At 41.9% G+C, this 19,337-nt stretch overlaps 1 protein-coding gene across 5 annotated transcripts in view; it reads right to left on the reverse strand.

Moving 5' to 3' along the window:
- The window catches only part of ZNF827 (zinc finger protein 827), a 202,488-nt gene that overhangs the window by 21,173 nt on the left and 161,978 nt on the right, over positions 1–19,337 (reverse strand). For 4 of the 5 annotated variants that reach the window (XM_010597214.3, XM_010597213.3, XM_010597218.3 and 1 more), the window contains exon 9: positions 1,378–1,515. The exons of the other annotated variant lie outside the window; for it this stretch is intronic. In XM_010597214.3, coding sequence (XP_010595516.2) covers positions 1,378–1,515 — 138 coding nt within the window. The remainder of the gene's footprint in view (positions 1–1,377; positions 1,516–19,337) is intronic. 5 annotated transcript variants of the gene reach the window in all.

Consider the following 19,337-nt stretch of genomic DNA (forward strand, 5'->3'; position numbering starts at 1 on the left):
TGTCCTTGGAGAGTTCTCCTTATTCTCCTATAGTTCTTTAGAGGAGCCTTGCTGGCGCAGAGGTGAAGCGCTTGGCTGCTGACTGAAAGGTTGGCGGTTACAACCCACCAGCTGCTCCACGGAGAAAGATGTGGCAGTCTGCTTCCGTAAAGATCACAGCCTCAGAAACCCTATGGGGCAGTTCTGCTGTGTCCTATACGGAGCCTATGAGTCAGAATCGGATCAGTGGCCATGAGTTTGGTTTGGTTTTTTAGTTTATTGATGATTAGGTTCCCTTTCACATTCCTAATGTGAATATTTTTGCTTCCTTTTCCTCTCTTCCCCAGTAAATCAGGCCTAAAGGGGAGTAGTCTATTTTATAATATTCCTTCTTCCTAGATTCTTTTACTAATTCCTTAAGGTGAGTGCTAAATTCCTTTATTTTAATCTTCCTTATCTTCTATTTAAAACATTTGAGTGTATACATTCCCCTCTGACTAGAGTGGTAGGTGTCTGTTCTAGGTTTAGGCATGAAGTGGTCGATTGTTCCCTCCTTCCAGATGTTCGTAATTTGAGCTCTGATTCTCTTCTTTTTCCCTTTGATTTTACTAGGTAGATCTTCTGTGTAAAACTTGGAATATTTGATTTGGATTATTTCCATCTTGTTTTACGTTTACTATCAATTCTACCTATTTCTTTTTGTCTTCACATACTTCACCCGCACTGATTAAGTTACTATTTCTCCTTTAGTTGCTGTTAGTTGCCGTCGAGTTGATTCCGACTTGTAGCGACCCCATGTCTGCAGAGTAGAACTGCTTCATAGGGTTTTCAAGGCTGTGACCATCTAGAGGCAGATCACCAGGCCTGTCTCCTGAGACACCTCTGGGCGGGTTCGAATTGCCAGGCTTTCGGCCTGGTAGTCGAGCGTTTAACTGACTGCACCACCCTGAGACTCTATGTCTCCTTTCTACCCCTTCGTAACTCAGCTGCCTTCCCTTCCCCAGCACTCAGAATCAAACATATTTCTCTCTACTATCACAAATAAAGATACCGACTGTCTCTCCGCCAAGGTGCTCTTTTCCCTCACTGCTCCCACCCACAACAATAAGATAAACCCTTCAAGATGAGAGTGATACATTGCTTAGAGTTCTGGATATATATTAATGTGTACCTTTTCTCATCAACCCAACTTAGCACTCAGTGAGTGCTTTCTGTATAAATAAAAAAGTCCTTCCCGGGACTTATCTGTACATGCCAGGTAAGATGGCTTGAAAAGGTCAGGATAAGAATGCTCGCACCACTTCCATTTGTAATTCTCTTAGAGAAACTCAGCCTCTAGGTAATGATGCATACGTGGTCCGGAGGGAGGAAGGCAGAGCAGCTGAGGACCTCACTCACCTGTGTGCAGTGAGAGATGTCGGGACAATGTCTGCTGCCGGCCAAACACTTTCCCACACACATCACAGGGAAAAAGCTGGTCATTGAATTTCCAGGATGGCAATCCGTTTCCTGCCTCTAGTACTATCTTTTCTGTTTCTGGGCCAAAAGAACAAAACATTATGAGGACTAAACAGGGGAACATGCACAAATACCATTTAAGTGAAAATTCAGGACTTCAGCAGAGGCTTCTTTCTGAAAAATGTGGCTAGTAACCAGTACTGCCAATAAGTCCCAGGCACCTCTGGTCTTCATTCTCATTTCCTGTCTCTAAGAAGGCCATTCTTGAAAGTTTGGGGTGGCAAACCAATTCCAATTACGTCTACGGTTTTTTTCTCACTTTCATCACTAGAGATCAGTAGACTTGGCCCTCTGCTAGGCTGGTAGTATGGTTTAGCACTGTGCTAAATAGGGTGAATGGTTGAGCTGCATGTTTAAGTTCCAGAAATGTAGATCTTGCCACAAGACAGTTGATGAAGAATGGTGACTCTCAGACTCTGATGTGGAACTAAATGGTTCAAGTCATCAAAAGGAAATACGCTTTCAATACCCTTTGTAAAGAAAAGCTTTGCCCCATGTTTTAGGTCATGCAAAATGCTTAATGAGGAACTTCTGTTAAGCGAACTCAGTGATGGCCCCTGCATACTGCTCCACATATAAGTCCCTAATGCAACAGTGCACAACTAAAATTTCCTCAGTCTCACCATATTTGAGAAAGCAGTGAATGCCACAAATTAACTGTACATAATTCATAGCCATGGATGAAATAAAGGGACGTTAATACATTCTCTTGTCAATTTAAAATATTTCTATTCTCTCATTATTGTCAATAAGATTACCTTTAATTTTCTCATATGTATTTTTTCTCACTGAAGTGTAATGGATTATACAAACACTCCTTCTACCATAGTGTAAGTAGATCCATGACAGAGACAGTACAAAAAAGAGGGAAAGGGACTATTTTGGATTGAATTATATCCCCCAAAAGCTATGATGAAGTCCTAAACCCCGGTACTGTGAATGTAACCTTGTATGAAAATAGGGTCTTTGAAGATGCTGTTAATTTAATATGAGGTCATACTGGTGTAGGATGGGTTCTCACCCAATTATGAGTGGTATCCTTACAAAAGGGAAGAAGAGACAGGCAGAGGGAAGATGGCCATTGTGAAGACGGAGGCAGAGACTGGAGCGATGATGCATCTACAAGCCAAGAATGCCAAAGATCAACAGAAACTACCAGAAGCTAGCAAGATACAAGGAAGGACCTTCCCTTAGAGCCTTCAATGAGAACATGGGCCCACTGACACCTTGAATTCGGACTTCTAGCTTCCAGAACTACAAGACAATAAATAGCTGTTGTTGTAAGCCACCCACTTTGTAGTATTTTGTTACAGCAGCCCTGGGGATCTCATACAGGGACACTTTCATAAAGACATTTGTTTGGGCCATTAATAAGCTTTTAGGCCACAATTTGAAGAACAAGACAAATTATTTACAGAGTCCTTTACCACAGTAAGTTATTGTGAATTTTCTTAAAGCATATTATATTGTCAAACTGGATACCATGTGGGATAATTAAATGGTGCGAAGAATTTTTCATAAGACCCAAGCAGATGGAAATGCTCAGGCCACCAAGACAGCCTCAGAAGGAAGAACTTTATTTCACAAGATTTTGTGAAAACTGTACAATTAGGCTTTCATCTGTATATGAGAGAGCCAAGTGGATCAATTTTCATTTGAATAAAGACTTGCCAGGTAGTATATAACCTAAGCACTGAAGAAACAAATAGCATGCACATTTGGGGTGGAGAAAACAGTGGTGAAATTACAATAATGTCTGCTTTGAGACACCTGTCAGCAATTCCAACACTGATAAAGCACGTTTATTGATTTATCTGTTTGTTAAAACATTGCTCTTCAGGTGTCAGGGTAAAGGAACTGTTGTCTTATTAAAGTAGGCATTTGTGCCTACAGGGGAAGGGGCGGGGATATGGAGGTGGGATAGTGGAAAGGGCGGTACAGGCCAGGTGAACTTCTGAGGGCAGGAACCACTCTTTCAGATGACTGTCCTTTAGTCCAAGCAGTGGACATTTCAGCCACACAGCAACAACAGGGTTGTTTAGTGGTTCCCTTTAAGTGTGTAATCCAAACAGTGCTTCAAAGAATGACGACAATAATAATGACAAGAGGTCAACAGGGTACAGGGTCTTCCGGCAGATTGCCAACAAGAATGAATTAATTGCGTCACATACTAAACAGCAGATGCAGTTAAGGGTAAAGAAGTCTCTTAATCATTTTTTCAAGTATTAGTCATGCACTCGAGAAGCTGAAGCATCCTCAAAGGCCAATTCCCTTCACTCGCCTTAGAAAAAGATTTAAAAGTATTAAGACTGGCCTGCAGCGGAAGCAGAAAGAACACCCAACAGCCGTGCTGAAACTACCAGAGCCAATGAGGACGGTGTTCGCTACAGGTCAGCCGTATCCCTGCGCAACAGGCCGCCCCAAATCTCGCCCCGCGACAGGCTCCTCTCGCCTTGGTGTTTGCGTTTAGTACTGCCTTCTGCTTTCATTTCACACACGGGAACAACGCAGCTACAGGCCATTTTGAGGCTTATCCCTGCAAATGTCCTCCAAATCACAGGTAGGTGAGGCTGGGGAGCGAAGGGGCAGTGGGAAGAGGAGTCTTTTAACAAAACCACCAACGAGTAGAAGCTCCTCTTTCCACAGAGCTGAAATGAAGCTCGGCAGATGCCATATTCTCTAACCAATAACTTGCTCCTTCCGCACTTTGTGCCCACGATGCCACCCAAGTGCTGCATCAGAAACACCAGATTTTTTTTTTTTTTTTTTGGCTTAATTTTTCCTTGTCTTTCAATGCATCAAGTCACCAAAAGCTGTTGATTTTACCTCACAGATCTTTCTGGAATTCCATCCCCAATCTCACTGCCTTCAGTGAGTCATCATTTCTCACTGGGATTGCTAACAACGCCTCTCAGCAGCCCTATCTGCTGGCAGCCTCTCTCCACCTCACAAGTACCAGAATGATCTTCCCGAGGCATAAATCCCATCCTGTCTTTCCCTGTATTCCAGCAGCTCCCCAAGGCTGAACTCCTTCATGTGGCTTCTAAGCGCTTTCACAGCCTGGCTCCTACCACCTAGCCAGCATCGCCTTCTACCACCCGAGGGCTAGGCAGAGTGAGCCACTCTCTCTTTCTGGCACATGCTATTCTCTTTTAAGCTGTCAAAGCTTTTGAATCAAATATGCCTCCACCAGAAGCCACTCCCCACCCCAGCACTGATTTTGCATAGCAAACTCGGACTCATTTTCAAGACACATCTCTGATTTCACCTCCTTGGTAAAGCCTTCCCCACTTCCCCAGGGATTAGTCATTTCCCCTTCTCTGTCCCAATGCACGGGAAACCCTGGTGGCATAGTGGTTAAGAGCTACCCCGCTAACCAAAAGGTCGGCAGTTCGAATCCACCAGGCGCCCCCTGGAAACCCAATGGGCCAGTTCTACTCTGTCCTATACGGTCACTATGAGTCCGAATCGACTTGATGGCAATGAGTTTGGTTTTGGTTTGGTCCCAATGCACTGCACCGTATGAACACTTCTATTACACCACTTTACCTAGTATACGTTATTTGTTTACATATCTGTCTTTTTATACAAAGCAGCCAACATGTTCTATTATGTGCAGTGCATAACATATATGGTCCTTGGTCTCCCTTCCCTGTTAGAATGTGAATTGCTGGGAGGAGGGGGTACTGCATTATTTATTTGTTTATCCTTGGCATTAGCACAGTGCCTGGTACATAGTAGGTACTTAGTACTTACTTGCTGAGTAAGTGAATAACTCAATAAAAGGTTCCAAGTGGGGCAGGGAATAAGCAGTATTCCTATTTTAGGGTGGAAAAGATTTGAGGCCTGGAAATAGCATTAGTTAAGGTCTATGATCCATTAGAAGGAGTTCCTGGGTGGTGCAAATGGTTAAGCCATCCAGTGCTAACAGAAAGGCTGGTGGTTCAGATCCACCCAGTGGTGCCTTGGGAGAAAAGCCTAGTGATCTGCTTCTGGAAAGTCACAGCCTTGAAAAACCGATGGAGCACAGTTCACCTCTTCAACACATGGGTTTGCCATGAGTTTGAATCTACTCCACTGCAAATGGTTTATGGCCTATTAGGAGTGAAAAATACGACTACCTACCTTCTGCATAGGTGTTTTAACTCAAGTGAAGAACTTTAATGATTTTACTAGTGGACATGTCTGCAGTCCTGAGCCACACCCCTACCTAATGGTTCTACAGCCTTATATTCTCCCAGCAGCACCAAGCTACAGATGATTCTTTCCACCAAGACAAGTTTTCTGGCAGACACTGTTCATTGGCTAACCCAACAATTGTTTTCAACTTTCCTTCTCCCTTGTCCACTCCCACTATGGAGGTAGCTGGGATGGCTATGTGCTAAATTTCTGGCCAGTGAGAGGTTTTTGCTTTCTTTATATGACAAAAGATATGGTTGGACATTGGCTCTCTTCCATCTTTTTCCTATCTTGATCACAGAGGAAATGCCTGGGAGGGTGGCAGCCATTTTGTGAATATGAGGCATCAGGACGAAAGCCAGCTTGCTAAGGATGGAGGAGGGAAAGATGGAGAAAGTCTGGGGTCTTTGATGGCATCTTTTAGTATCTGAATAACTGCCAGCAACCACCTACCTCTGGACTTACGGTTTTATGAGGAAAATAAGCCCCTGTTTGTTTCAGCCACTGTTAGTTGGGTTGTCTGTTACTTATGGCTGGAAACATTCTTACCTGATAGCGCCTCCATTTATTACTCTTACTCTTAGATTTTGGATCTTAAGTTTTTTTTTTTTTTTTTTTGGAAAAGCTTTATTCTAAAACTCCAGCACCATGCAGAGGATTCTCCATGTTTATTGTCAGCCAGCTGAACACATTTTCATCTTGGTTATTGTTTTTCGTTCTACTTAAAAAATAACTTAAAAGCTTTTTAAAACTTTAAAAACTTTTTATTGTTTAAACAATAACAGAAAAGCACACACGTTAGTAACTGCTCATAAATCAGTTCCAAAGGCAGAAAACAACCTGGGATTATTTAAAATTTTCACTCTTCTTCATCTTTATTCCCACATTCGTTAGTATCTGCTTTCTTAATCTAAGTAGATAAGAATTTATAATTAAGATTTTCTTCATTTTTTTTTAGTGCAAATAAAAACATGTTTAAGGATGACCTGTTAAACGAGGCTCTTTTTTTTTATATACAGAGTCTCATAGGATTTTGCCTCCTACAAAGTATTTTATTTCTCTTCATACTCTCATATTCCAATCCCTACAACATCCATAAATTCCAGGCTACTCAGTAGAATGTGATCAAATGCTTTTCTCTCTACTTTCCCACCTATAGTCTTTCCCTTGATGTCATTTGGGGCTTTTGCTCTTCCTTAAATAGATGCTTTAATTTTATTATTATTATTTTTTAACAAAGTCAGTAGGTAAGACAGCAGCAGGTACTTGTATCCCTGTAGTACAACTGAGAAAACAGGAACAGCGTGGAAGAATAACCCCAGCTTGGCAGTCTCAATCCAAGAGTCTTAGCCCATTTTGTTAACGGTAAATTGAGGCTCCTAATTCGTAATGATGAGGCCTACATGGCTAAAACTCAATATGACAAACAAACTATGCTGCTTACGGCCTAGTGATCCATACCAAGTCCTGGAAAAATGAAATCCATCAGTGTTTCTCCAAAATGTTTTCATGAAATAAACACATCAGGCACAATTTGGGAGGAAGCTCTACCGGACTCTACTTGACAGAACACTGGGTCGAGTAGAGGCCTCAGATACCTTAGAATCCAAACTTCTTTGTTTTCATGAGGATGAAACTGAGGCAAAAATTCCAGGGCTTCTCCCATTCCAGTGCACCCTACAGCTTACACAGGGTTGGCTGAGTAACAGGATCAAGGTTTCTACAAAAATTAAATCTCCATCCTGCCCCAAAATTTAGTTCAGGAAGGAACCTCAAGGATCATCTTGTTTAATCCTGTCTTCTCACATTTAGAACTCAAGTAGTGGCCCCACATAACCTGCTTACCGACTCTTGTAGAGCAGAGACTAGGCTCACAGTCTTATTCAGGCTCCTCTCAGCCATATAAAATCAATGCCAAAATCCACATCTTTAACAAGGAAGCAATTTTTCTTCTTTGGCTCTGGGTTTAATGTTCTTGGTTACAAGTGGACGTGTGCAGATTTAGCAACAGTTCACAGACACTGGAGTTTCAATTCTATCCCTCTTTTGAAGGTGTCAGCCTAGTATATCTCTAGCAACAGAGAAGCCAGAAGCTGCAGCAAGTCAAAGATTAGAATAAAGGAGAAGTGAGAGAAAGACCAAACGGGAAGGTCCCAAAAGCCAATTCCCTCTGAAGTGAATTAGTCATTACTGAAGAAAGTTCCCTTGGGCCTTTCACTGCCATTTGGGAGTCATTTTGGGTAAATAACTCAAAGAGAAAGAGGGACAAAGGAAAAGACAGTTTTGCTTCTTTTCAGTTTTAACATCTTTTAGCTTCTGGTATATGGTTCAACTTGGACTTGGTGCATTTTGCAGTATGAGAAGATGCCTGCATCTTCTGCCAAAACAATCCTCCCAAAGAACCAGCTCTCATCATGACTTTGGCAAGGGAAATGCTGAGAGAGAAGGCTTTACTTGGTTAAAGCTGTAAGCAAAAGATGGGTCAAAATGTGACCTCAACGTATAAAGAACTGTTCAGATATACTAAATCAGCATCGCCCTGTCAGTAAAGACAAGGCTCTTGGGCTGCTTGGGTTTTACATTATGACGTACAGTATTTTGATCATTTCTTTCTTTCATCATCAAGCCTGGAAAGTTTAACAGCATAACTCATCTGAGATTCTGAACTCTGCTTTTGGAGTCTGTACTCCTGGATAGAGTAAAACCTATTAGGTCACTTCCAGCTCTTTCCAGGAAGGGCATGTGATTCTCTGGCTAGATCTTATCCCTACTGGCTCTAGTCTTCGATTTCATGGGTTCTGCAATTAGCTGCTTATGAAGGTGAGAAGTCTGCTATGGTGTATGACTATTTAGGGATTGGTATCTTTGCTTTAGGCATCCCTCGGTGATGCAAATGGTTAAGTGCTCGACTACTAGCTGAAAGACTGGCGGTTGGAACCCACCCATAAGTACCTTGGAAACAGGTCTGCTTCCAAAAGGTCACAGCCTTGAAAATCCTATGGTGCAGTTCTACTTTGCACACATGGGGCCACCATGACTCAGAATCAACTTGATGGGCAACTAACAACAACAATCTTTGCTCTAGTGCTTGCAGTTCTTATACATTCCCCCCCAACCCATTTTTTTTTTTTTTTTTTCGTTTTAAAGGTCATTTCAACTTCACAACATCTACCTTTTAGTATTTCCAGCTCAGAGGATCTATTTTGCAGCCAGCACCAGGGCTGTCCTAAGTCAGTGAACACCCTGCAGATGGCTGGCACTGGTGACGTGTCCACCTTCTCATTTATCACCAGGGACCCTGCACAAGATGCCAGAGATGCTGCATGGGGCAGGTCCCGACAGACCTATTAGGGTCCCTGTAAACACCTCTCTGCAGGTCTTGGTGTAACCAAATTCCCCTATAAGGGCCATTTCCAAACACTCTCCCCAAGGACAAGATTTTCTGTTGGTCAAGATGTCAAATTCAATGAACTGCTAAAACAGCAGAATCTAACAATAGTTTTTGGTAATCTGTGCCCAATTTAAAACATTGGGTGAAGATTCTTAGATCTAAAAGAGTTCACAGCCTTGAGCTTCTCTGAACTCATTTCCAATTTTAATTCTTTTTTTTTTCATTGTACTTTAGATGAAGGTTTACACAGTCAACTAGTTTCTCATTAAATAATTAATACACACATTGTTTTGTGACACTGGCTGCCAATCCCACATGTCAATACTCTCCCCTCTCGATCTTGGGTTCCCCATTACCTGGTTTTCTATCCCCTTCTGCCTTCTCGTCCTTGCCCCTGGGCTAGTGTGCCCATTTAGTCTCGTTTTGTTTTAGGGGCCTGTCTAATCTTTCAAGGAATGGTGAACCTCAGGAGTGACTTCAGAACTGAGCTAAAAGGGTGTCCAGGGGCCATACTCTTGGGGTGCCAATTTTAATTCTTAACAAACATAGCAAACTGTAGTTTTGCATTACTGCCTTTGGTCAGGTTTCTGGGATTGATATTTTGTAAATAGCTGCTTCTGAAGGATCATTCCAGGAAAGCTGGATGACAGTTGTGCCCAATGCTGGGCAAGAGTTGGCCCCAATAAATACTTACTGATTGACCTGTAACCTCTCGGGCTGGAAACGTGTCCTTTGGAAATCCAAGTGTTTTCCACGCCTAGTTCTTTACGCAGGCCATTTTAAATGAATAGGTGAAAACTAGACTGTGATTCTTATGGCTAGGACCTGGTGACCCTAATTCCAATGAGGCTGATCAATCACACAGAACACAAGCATCTTAGGGAACACTGCTCTGAGCATCCAATTTAGCATCCTAGACTCACTCCAGAATCTAGGCCAACTGATCTCTGCCATCACTATAAAGCTTAACTGTAAAAAGAAACTCCATGTATGAAAATTTGGATGTTGCTTCTACATTTTTCCTCTACTTGTATTTCCAAGATCAGTGGATCCTCAATAAATGCTTATTAAATAAATGAACGATACAGTCAAATTGCCAAGATCAGGACTGCTGTACTAAATGGCAACCTACCACTGCCCTACAACATGGAAGAAAACAGATATTGATTTGGGAATCAGGCCTAAGGAACACTGGTTTTTATCTTGCCAGTGTCACCTGTGACCGACTGCCTCTCTTCTTAAAGATGGCTGTAGCAAACCCCCTCAAATGTCCCAGTGTTAAGGACATTTATAGATGTTTGTTAGAAACCCATCAGGCCTGGGAGTTGTGTTATGCTTGTAGCTTTGTGGCAGACACTGCTGACTGCTGACTCAGCATCCAACAGGGTGGCAACGTGCCTAGTGAAAACACGCACCTTCCTTCCCAGCTTCCACTGCGTGAGGGCCTGGCCAGGAGACACAGTTCTGGCCAATGAAATATGGGTTGAAGTTCCTGGGGTGGGATTCTCTGAGCCACTCAACCTACCAGATGAATAAATAAATAAAGACTGAGTCTTGTAAAAAGGCTTTTGCATTTCACTCTGGCTCTTCTTCCTTGGGTGCCTGGAGGTAGATAGAGCAGCCCCCTCTCAACCATGAAGAAGAAAGCCATGTGATAAAGGTGGTGGGTCCTTGATGTCTTCCGCATGCAGCTGCACCAGCCCTATTCTGCCTATTTCTAAATTCCTTATTATGTGAGAAAAACGAATGCCCCTTTGGTTAAGGCCCTGTAGTTAAGCTGAACATAATTCTAATGGATAAAGGCTGAGAGTGTAGAATTCGATGCACTCTATTCTGGCAGCTTATCTTCATTAGGAGAAACAGTATCAGAGTTTATTAAAAGTGTATTAAGGAGACAATGCCTAATTAAAGCTAAAACTACGGCTTACCTTTATGGAGGGTCTACCATTGATTGGGTCAGAGATGGTACTATGGGTTATACACATACTGTATTTAAATTTATAACAGGACTACCCAGCACTGCTTACCCTGCCCATTTTACAAAAAAAGGAAAATCCGGCTCAGAGAAGATAACAAGGAACTCAAGGTCACACAAGTAGTAAGTGACATCCTATCTCAAACCCACGACTGTTTCCAAAGCCCATATTTTTTAGCCATTCATGCCATTATACTGCCAGATAAAAGAAAATTTCAGGGTTCTAATTTATTTCACCAGAAACAAATCTTCCATCTGTCACAATCTCGATTTGTTCTACTTAAAATTTTCCTGTATTCACCAACCATAAAGAAGAAGCATTTGCGATCACATAAAATTAAAGGGGGCCTGATGGGAACAACCCGAATGGAGAAGTAAACGGGGGAACTTGAGCCTCTGTCTCAGCTCTGTCACCTGACTCCTCTCTGGCCTCCTCTTGTATCTTTACCTCTGCTGTGTTGCTGCATATTGAAAAAAAATCTATGTACAAATTATGTACATTTTAATTATAAAACTCTTTTTAGGCCAGCTTTCATCTGTCCCAGAATTAAACCCCATGATTGTTCTTTCAACTTTTCCCACTAAAGAAAAGTAACAGGCATTCCAGTGAAGAACTACCCAAAGGCTGTACCAGGTGACAGTGGTCTTTAAATGCAAAAGAATTTTCTTCTACAAATTAAAGTATGGGCACATACGAGAACATCTTAAGGAAAAACATTACCATTTTTTGGACAAATAGGGTAATTACCTCTACTTTCTCTGGCTTATTGTTGAACTAGGTGCTTAATATATATTTATCGAATAAACTGAAAGAAAACAGCAGACCACCATCGTTGAAGAAGTTAACCTTTCTAAAATCTGAAAATTTTGACACTCTAAAATACTAAAATTTGAATATTTATCTACCCTTCAAATTATATGATGTGCTATGCATTACACCTCAAGACTATTTTAACAATATTTAATACGCTCCATTTTTAATTCAAGTCACAGTCAAGTCCAAATATTATTCAAGTAATAAGCCCCTAGGGATTCTGTGATTCTTTTCACTAAGACTGGAATCCACCAGTATTCTCAATTATTCTTGGCCTCTTTCTTTACCGACAAGCCTTGATCCATTTCTTCAAAGATTTCTAAATTTCCTTAAAGCCCTTATCAGCTCCCAGACACTGCAATATTCTTGTGTGGCCACAACCAGTTTCAAATTTTCAGTCTTCTCTCTATCTGCTCCTCACCTATTGAATTCTGCATTAATATAAAATATAACTGCTCTATTTTGCCTTTCCCCGACCTTGGGTTTTAGCACGTTCTAAAAGTGATCTTAGTTGGTAGTGGGCTTAACATTTTTAGGGTAACACTGATCATAAATAGTTTTCTCTTTGACCCAGAAATCCTACCTATTGATGAAGCAGAGTTGTATGTTTCATATGGCGGAGACTTCTGTTTGTTGGTTTATTTAATTATTTTCCCCCAGGTGGGGTCAACATGTATAGGACTGGGAAATACCTCATTAGCTGGGATAGGAGGGAAGGGGTTGTGTTTTCCTATTAAGTATGGCAAACTGTGCAGCATTGGTAATTTATTACCAATAATACTTAAATGCCACAGTTGACAAATATTTTACTTTTTGATAAATAAAATAGGCCTCTGTAATAACATCAGTAATTTGAATACACACGTGCTTTCTTTAGGAGTTCCTGGGTGGCACTAATGGTTAAGCACTTGACTCTGAACCAAGAAGTGGGAGGTCTGAATCCTCCTAAAGGCACCTTGGAAGAAAGGCCTGGCAATCCACTTCTGAAAGATCACAGCCATTGAAAATCCTGTGGAGCACAATTTTACTCTGACACACATGGGGTCACCGTGAGCTGGAATCAACTCGACAGCAACTGGCTTTTATGCTTTCTTTAATGGGGGAGGGAACAGTGGATTTAGATGTAGCTGAAAGAGGAATTACATATACAACCAGCTAAGATATCTTCAGCACTTACTTTGTTCCTGGCATTGTGCTAAAGTTGAGTCCTTTACATATATTATTCCATTGAATCCTCACAGCAACACATTAAGGTTGGCCCATTATCTCCATCTTACAGATGAAAGAAAGTTCAGCATGTTAAGGAACTTGCCTGTTTGTCACATGTTGGTAAGGGGTAGAGCTAGGACTTAAACTAGGAAGAGTAGGCACGCCATAACGTCCCTTATCCTGTACCTAATTCTAGGTGTGTCCATGGGGCGTGTACCCCCTCTGGGTGAAGGGCCTTTAATCTCTGCATCCAGGCAAAAAAAACCAAAACAAAACAGCGTGAGAGCTGCTGGCCCTGATATATTTTATAGGCTGGCGACCTTGGTTATGGCATGGTACTAAGGGGATGAAGGTCATATGTTTAATCATTCTCTTTCCTAGGGGGCCAGTGCCACTGCATTTCATGGCTCAGGTAAAAATACAACCTGACCTGCGGTCTTGAACACAAATGTCTCTGCTGAACAACGGAATGAAGTTCGAGTGTGGGAGGTCTGATGTAAATTTAATCCTCCTCCAAATACGTATCCTATTGACAAGGGGTCAAAAAAACTGAACTCGTAAGGGAGAGTAGGGATATTCCTAGTTCTCTCGTTTCTATTCAATCATTTCAGGATTGAAAGAGTAAGGAATGGGGGTTTTTCAGCATATGAACCAGAAATGTAAATATCTAGCACCTATGGATATTTTTAAGCGGCAGATAATACTCCACGATGCAATTCCATAGTAGCTGAGCAAATGGGGGAGAAATCTCTAAGAAATGTGTCTTCTTTCCATTTCACTTTTCAAATGGAAAGGGGAATACAAAAAATGTCATGAAATATTTTGGCTACAAATCAAACTAGATAATCAAGTAATAAATTTGGAGGGGTCTGAACTGCTGACCATGGAACCCTGGTGGTGCAGCAGTTAAGAGATACGGCTGCTAACCAAAAGGTCAGCAGTTCAAATCCACCAGCTGCTCCTTAGAAACCCTATGGGGTAGTTTTACTCTGAACTATAGGGTCACTATGAGTTGGAATTGACCCAACAGCAATGGCTTTTTTGTGTGTGTGTGTATTACTCCATAAGGAGCCCTGGTGGTACAGTGGTTAAGCACTCGGCTGCCAACCAAAAGGTCAGCAATTCAGACCCCACCAGCCGCTCTGCGGGAGAAAGATGTGGCAGCCTTGGAAATCCTATGGGGCAGTTCTACTCTGTACTGTAGGGTGGCTAGGAGTTGGAACTGGCTTGACAGCAGTGGGTTTGGTTTTTGGTTTAACATTACTCCACTGTGGAAATGCAAAATATTCCAGTGATATACCCAGAATTATTATAGACTGTATGCATGTATTTTTCTCATGCATCTGACTTGGCCATCTTTAAAAGCATCTGTTCCCATCCTGTCTCTTTGTATCAATCTTAAATAGAAAAAAAAAAAACCACTGCCGTCGAGTTGCTAGACAATAAATATTTGTTGATTTGATTAAAATTTCACTAATTATAAGCTCAAAACAGAAAACCCGCACTGACGCACATATATGGAAATCATCGTAAGTAACTTGCAAATAAACAAGATGGAGAAGTCCTAGATTCTCCCTGTGTTGCAAGACCTCCCGCCCCACCATGGAAAGCCACTTCCTCCAACTTTGTTGGGGAAGGTTCAGTATTCTTGGATGTGTTCACCACAGCATAATCTTTGCCTTACCTTCTGTGAACTAGGGAAAAGGCAGCATTATTGCATCTGATTTGTAGAGAACTTCAGGTGTGCCTGAGCTAATTGCTGGCGTGAAATCCAGACCAGGGGTGGAACAGTCTTAGCTCAGTGGCCTCTTTACCTCATCCCCCTGCCTCCCCTCACACTCAAGCTCAGGTTCCTAATTGCAATACATACCAAGGGCTTTGCATAACACTCTCCGAACTGTCCACGGTATTATGAAACATACTCTATAGTGGAGAACAGATGTCACCATGAGAATCTTATTTTCTGCTGCTTCTCGATTCTGGCATGTGCACATTTGTAACCTTAATGTTGCATGAACAAAGCTCTTTGCGTTGAGTATTAATATGGGAACTCACAAATACCCCTTCTCGAGTTGGAATGCTGCCACATTCTGATTTCCACAGAGTACAGCTGCTTTTCCAGTGTATGAATTTGCTTCAAGATCCTTTTGGTGTCTCCTGGGCTGACAGTGTGGTCACATTCTGAACTTGTGGGAGATAATGTCAGGTAAAACTCCTAGAGATATCTATAGTTTTCATTGAAAAAGCACACACACACCCAGTACCTATAAAGGCCAACACACAGAGCTGTTTCTACTGTGTCAGGGAAAGGAGTAACTTCTACAGCAGAACAGAACACTGAATAACACCAAATCTCAAATACTGGTCTGTCAGGTAACCATGTAACATATGAGTAAAAAGCGAGTTTTCAAAGGACTGGGCACATTTATTTCCTCTTCAAAAAACCAGATCTGTTGCCACTGGAGTTGACTCCAACTAACAGCAATCCCATGTGTTACAGAGTAGAACTGAACTCCCTAGGGTTTTCTTGGCTGTTATCTTTACCAAAGCAGATTGCCAGGCCTTTCTTCTGTGGTGCCACTGGGTGGGTTTGAACTGTCAACCTTTTGGTTAGCAGTCAAGTGCAAACCACTTGTGGCTCTTCCAAGATGAAGGTTTAATCAAAACGGCAAACTATGTATGATATGTAGCCTAGGTCTATCAACCGTGTTTGTCTGCCAAACCACATGAGAATCGTCAGCCATCTACAGAGTGACTGAAGTCCTCTTTCCCTGACTGTATTTATTTATAAGAGCTATCACCACATTCTACGGCACTATAATAAGTATGCCCATTTAATCCAATCTTTTTGTGCTAGATGCAGACGAGCTGAGCCATATTTTGATTTGGTTTACATGTGTGGAGTAAAGGGGAAATTTAAAGAGGGGAAGTGGAAACAGCAGTAATTTTTTAAAAAAATTCTTTCATATATCTGCTCAGTTACGGTAGGGTCTCTTACTAGCGGGCTCCTCAACTAAGGCTTCTAAAACCCCCCAAAAAACCCAAACCCGTTGTTGTCAAGTCAGTTCCGACTCACGGCAACCCTACAGGACAGGGTAGAACTGCCTCAATAGGGTTTCCAAAGAGCAGTTAGTGAATTTGAACTGCCGGCCTTTTGGGTAGCAGCTGAACTCTTAGCCACTGTGCCACCAGGGCTCCAAGGCTCCTAATCCCCTTTGAATTTAATTTGGAGACTAAACCCTACCAAACCCGTTGCTGTTGAGTCAGTGCCCACTCATAGCGACCCTACAGGACAGAGGAGAACTGCCTCTATAAGGTTTCCAGGGAACGGCTGATGGATTTAAACTCTGACCTTTTGGTGAGCAGCTGTAACTCTTAACCACTGTGCTACCAGGGATCAGTCAGCTAATAAATTTTAACCAAAAAACCAAACCCACTGCTGTTGAGTCAATTCTGACTCACAGCAACCCTGTAAGACAGAGCAGAACCGTCCCATAGGGCTTCCAAGGCTATAAATCTTTACCGAAGCAGACGGCCACATCTTTCTCCCGGAGGGTGGCTAGCTAGTGAGTTCAAACTGCAAACCTTTTGGTTAGCAGCCGAACACTTAACCACTGCGTCACTGGAGCTTCTTAATAAATCTTAGTTACATGAAAAAAAATATGTAAAAGAGAATTGGTTGTTGATTCTGCGTACATATAGATACGGCCCAAGTAGTTGAATGACTGTGCCTCTACTGAGATAAACAGTCTGTTGGATGCAGTTAATAAACTCCAATGTGATCCCACTGAACCACTTGTTTGGCCTCAGTGTCTACCCAAGCAAAGATACACACGTGTCTTCTATAGCCTGTTAAGTTGAGAAGGATGTAACCATTTGATTCCACAGGGTAAATAATTTGCCATTTAGAACCATGGAGGAAAGAGACTCTTACTTCATTTCCCCATTTCAATTCTTGGCTCACAAGGTTCTCCACTGCTTCAGTGGAGTGCTGCTCAAGAATAAAATCCAGTTGCCGTCAAGGTGACCCCGACTCATGGTGGCCCCATGTGTATCGGAGTAGAACTGTGTTCCAAAGTGTTCTCAATGGCTGATTTTTGGAAGTGGTTCACCAGGCCTTTTTTCCAAGGCAACTCTGAGTGGACCTGAACTTCCAATCTGTCAGTAGCTGAGCGTATTAACTGTTTGCACCACCCAGGGAGCCCAAAATGAAAATATCTCTATCTACTTCTCTCTCTAATCTGTCTGTCTGTCTACCTATCTACCTACCAACCACACATACATTTTTCATTTATATATGCATAAAATATCTCTGGAAGGATACACATGCAACTGGTTACACTGGCTACACAGGGGCAGGAGGGTGACGGTTTGGGAACAGGAAGCAATGAACTCGTAGTCAGCGAAGAAAGGTGAGAGGGAGGCTTTCTTTGGTTATTGGCAAATTGAATTTCTAATCAACTCTGCAAATTTGGTATCATTCCTCTCAACCATCTTCATGCCTATACAGGAAATAGGAAGACAGGAGCAATAATAAAATCTCCTGAGAGCTATGTACCAGACACTCTGCTAAGTATCTGACGTAAATGATACCATGTTCTCCCCTTCACAGCCATAAGTGGTTGGTGCTGCCACATTTCATAGGTACTGAACAGAGGCCCATACGCTGACCAGAGGTGCATACACTGTGGGGCTCCTCTCAAGGGTAGTGCCAGGTCTGAGGCAAGACCAGATGCATTGTGAGATAATATGCTTATAAAGAATTTTGATCCCTCAGTGGTCTTGAGTTTCAAAACCTTGAAGTGACATTTGCAGTAATTATTAACCAAAAGGTTTCCACAACGGCGGTCCGATCAATGGAGTCTAGTATAATCTAATATCCCAAAACGAAAATTACAAGTTTTGAAGAGTTTCCCATGAACAAATCCTAACTGGCTCAAGTCAGAGTCGGAATGTCTCTGTGTTGGAGAAAAGAGACTCTACATGACACAAAGACAGCTATGGCTCTGAAAGATAAACTCTTAGGTAAAATTACTTCAGAAAGCTTCACGTTGACCTTTAGAGACATTCCTTCTATGGCTCTCATATAATAATAGCCAGAGGATTATCTTCCTCTCAAGTTACAACTGTTCACCTGGCTACTCGCGTGTGTCTCATGCTCCATTCAAGTTGGACAAGGAAAAGTTTGTGAAAGTTTTAAAAATATATATTCTCTGAACTTTAAGAGATTATTCATAGTCCTCCTTCTCACGAATCCTGCCTTACAGGAAAAGGATTTCGTCCCCTTCATCATGGTGAGCTTGCTCACCAGTGTAAGTGTATCAGTCCCGTTCCCATCTGCTCCTTCTAGGCTTTTCTATTTCCTATACACATTTATTTTAAAAAGAGAGAGAGAGACAGAGAGAAAATGGAATTCTTCTTTTGGCAGCACTAACACTCTAAGGCTTGTTTCTTAAAGATCCCTGAATAATTGTTAAGAGCTACATTGTAACATGCTGAGCTTTAAGAAACTGAATCTTCTGTGGTAAAAATCAAAATGATTTATTCCAGAAATTCTCATGGATTGTTGTTAAATTCACACTCCCTCTGACACAAAACCCAAAACCCAGTGCCGTTGAGTCGATTCCGACTCATACCAACCCTATAGGACAGAGTAGAACTGCCCCATAGAGTTTCTGAGGAGCACCTGGCGGATTCGAACTGCTGACCCTTTTCTTTAGCAGCCGTAGCACTTAACCACTACACCACCAGGGTTTCCCCCTCTGACACAACCCAGGCTAAATGATTTCACTTATATCTGATTCTGTGGACTTTTTCTGTATAATTTTCTGTTGATCCACTAGTAAGAAATGGTATAATACGTCACTATTATTCTCCCTCACTGAATGTAAGATTAAGTTGTCGCACAATCACCCTACTAAATTGTACACTGTGAGGACTGAAGGGACTTTGAGAGACTCTGAGAAAGAAATCAAGACAAAAGTTTGCATATCTGAGTATGACTGCCTGCACTAACTCCATGTCCACATCACAGTATGTAATAATCTACAGAACATACACCCTGTCTCCCACTCAAGCAAAGTACATGAATTTGCATTTCTGTCACCAGGAAGGTAAAATAATGACCTGCTTTAATAATTTACACTGGTTAAAAAAGTAGGAAATGACCTAGCAACCAACATGTGGGTTTTAGGGACCAAACTATAGGATCAACAACAGGGCTTTCTCCGTGATTGTAAGTTACACACGCAGCACATATGTATATATGTAGA

Source organism: Loxodonta africana, chromosome 13, assembly GCF_030014295.1.
Source record: "Loxodonta africana isolate mLoxAfr1 chromosome 13, mLoxAfr1.hap2, whole genome shotgun sequence".
Taxonomy (NCBI): Eukaryota; Metazoa; Chordata; class Mammalia; order Proboscidea; family Elephantidae; genus Loxodonta; species Loxodonta africana.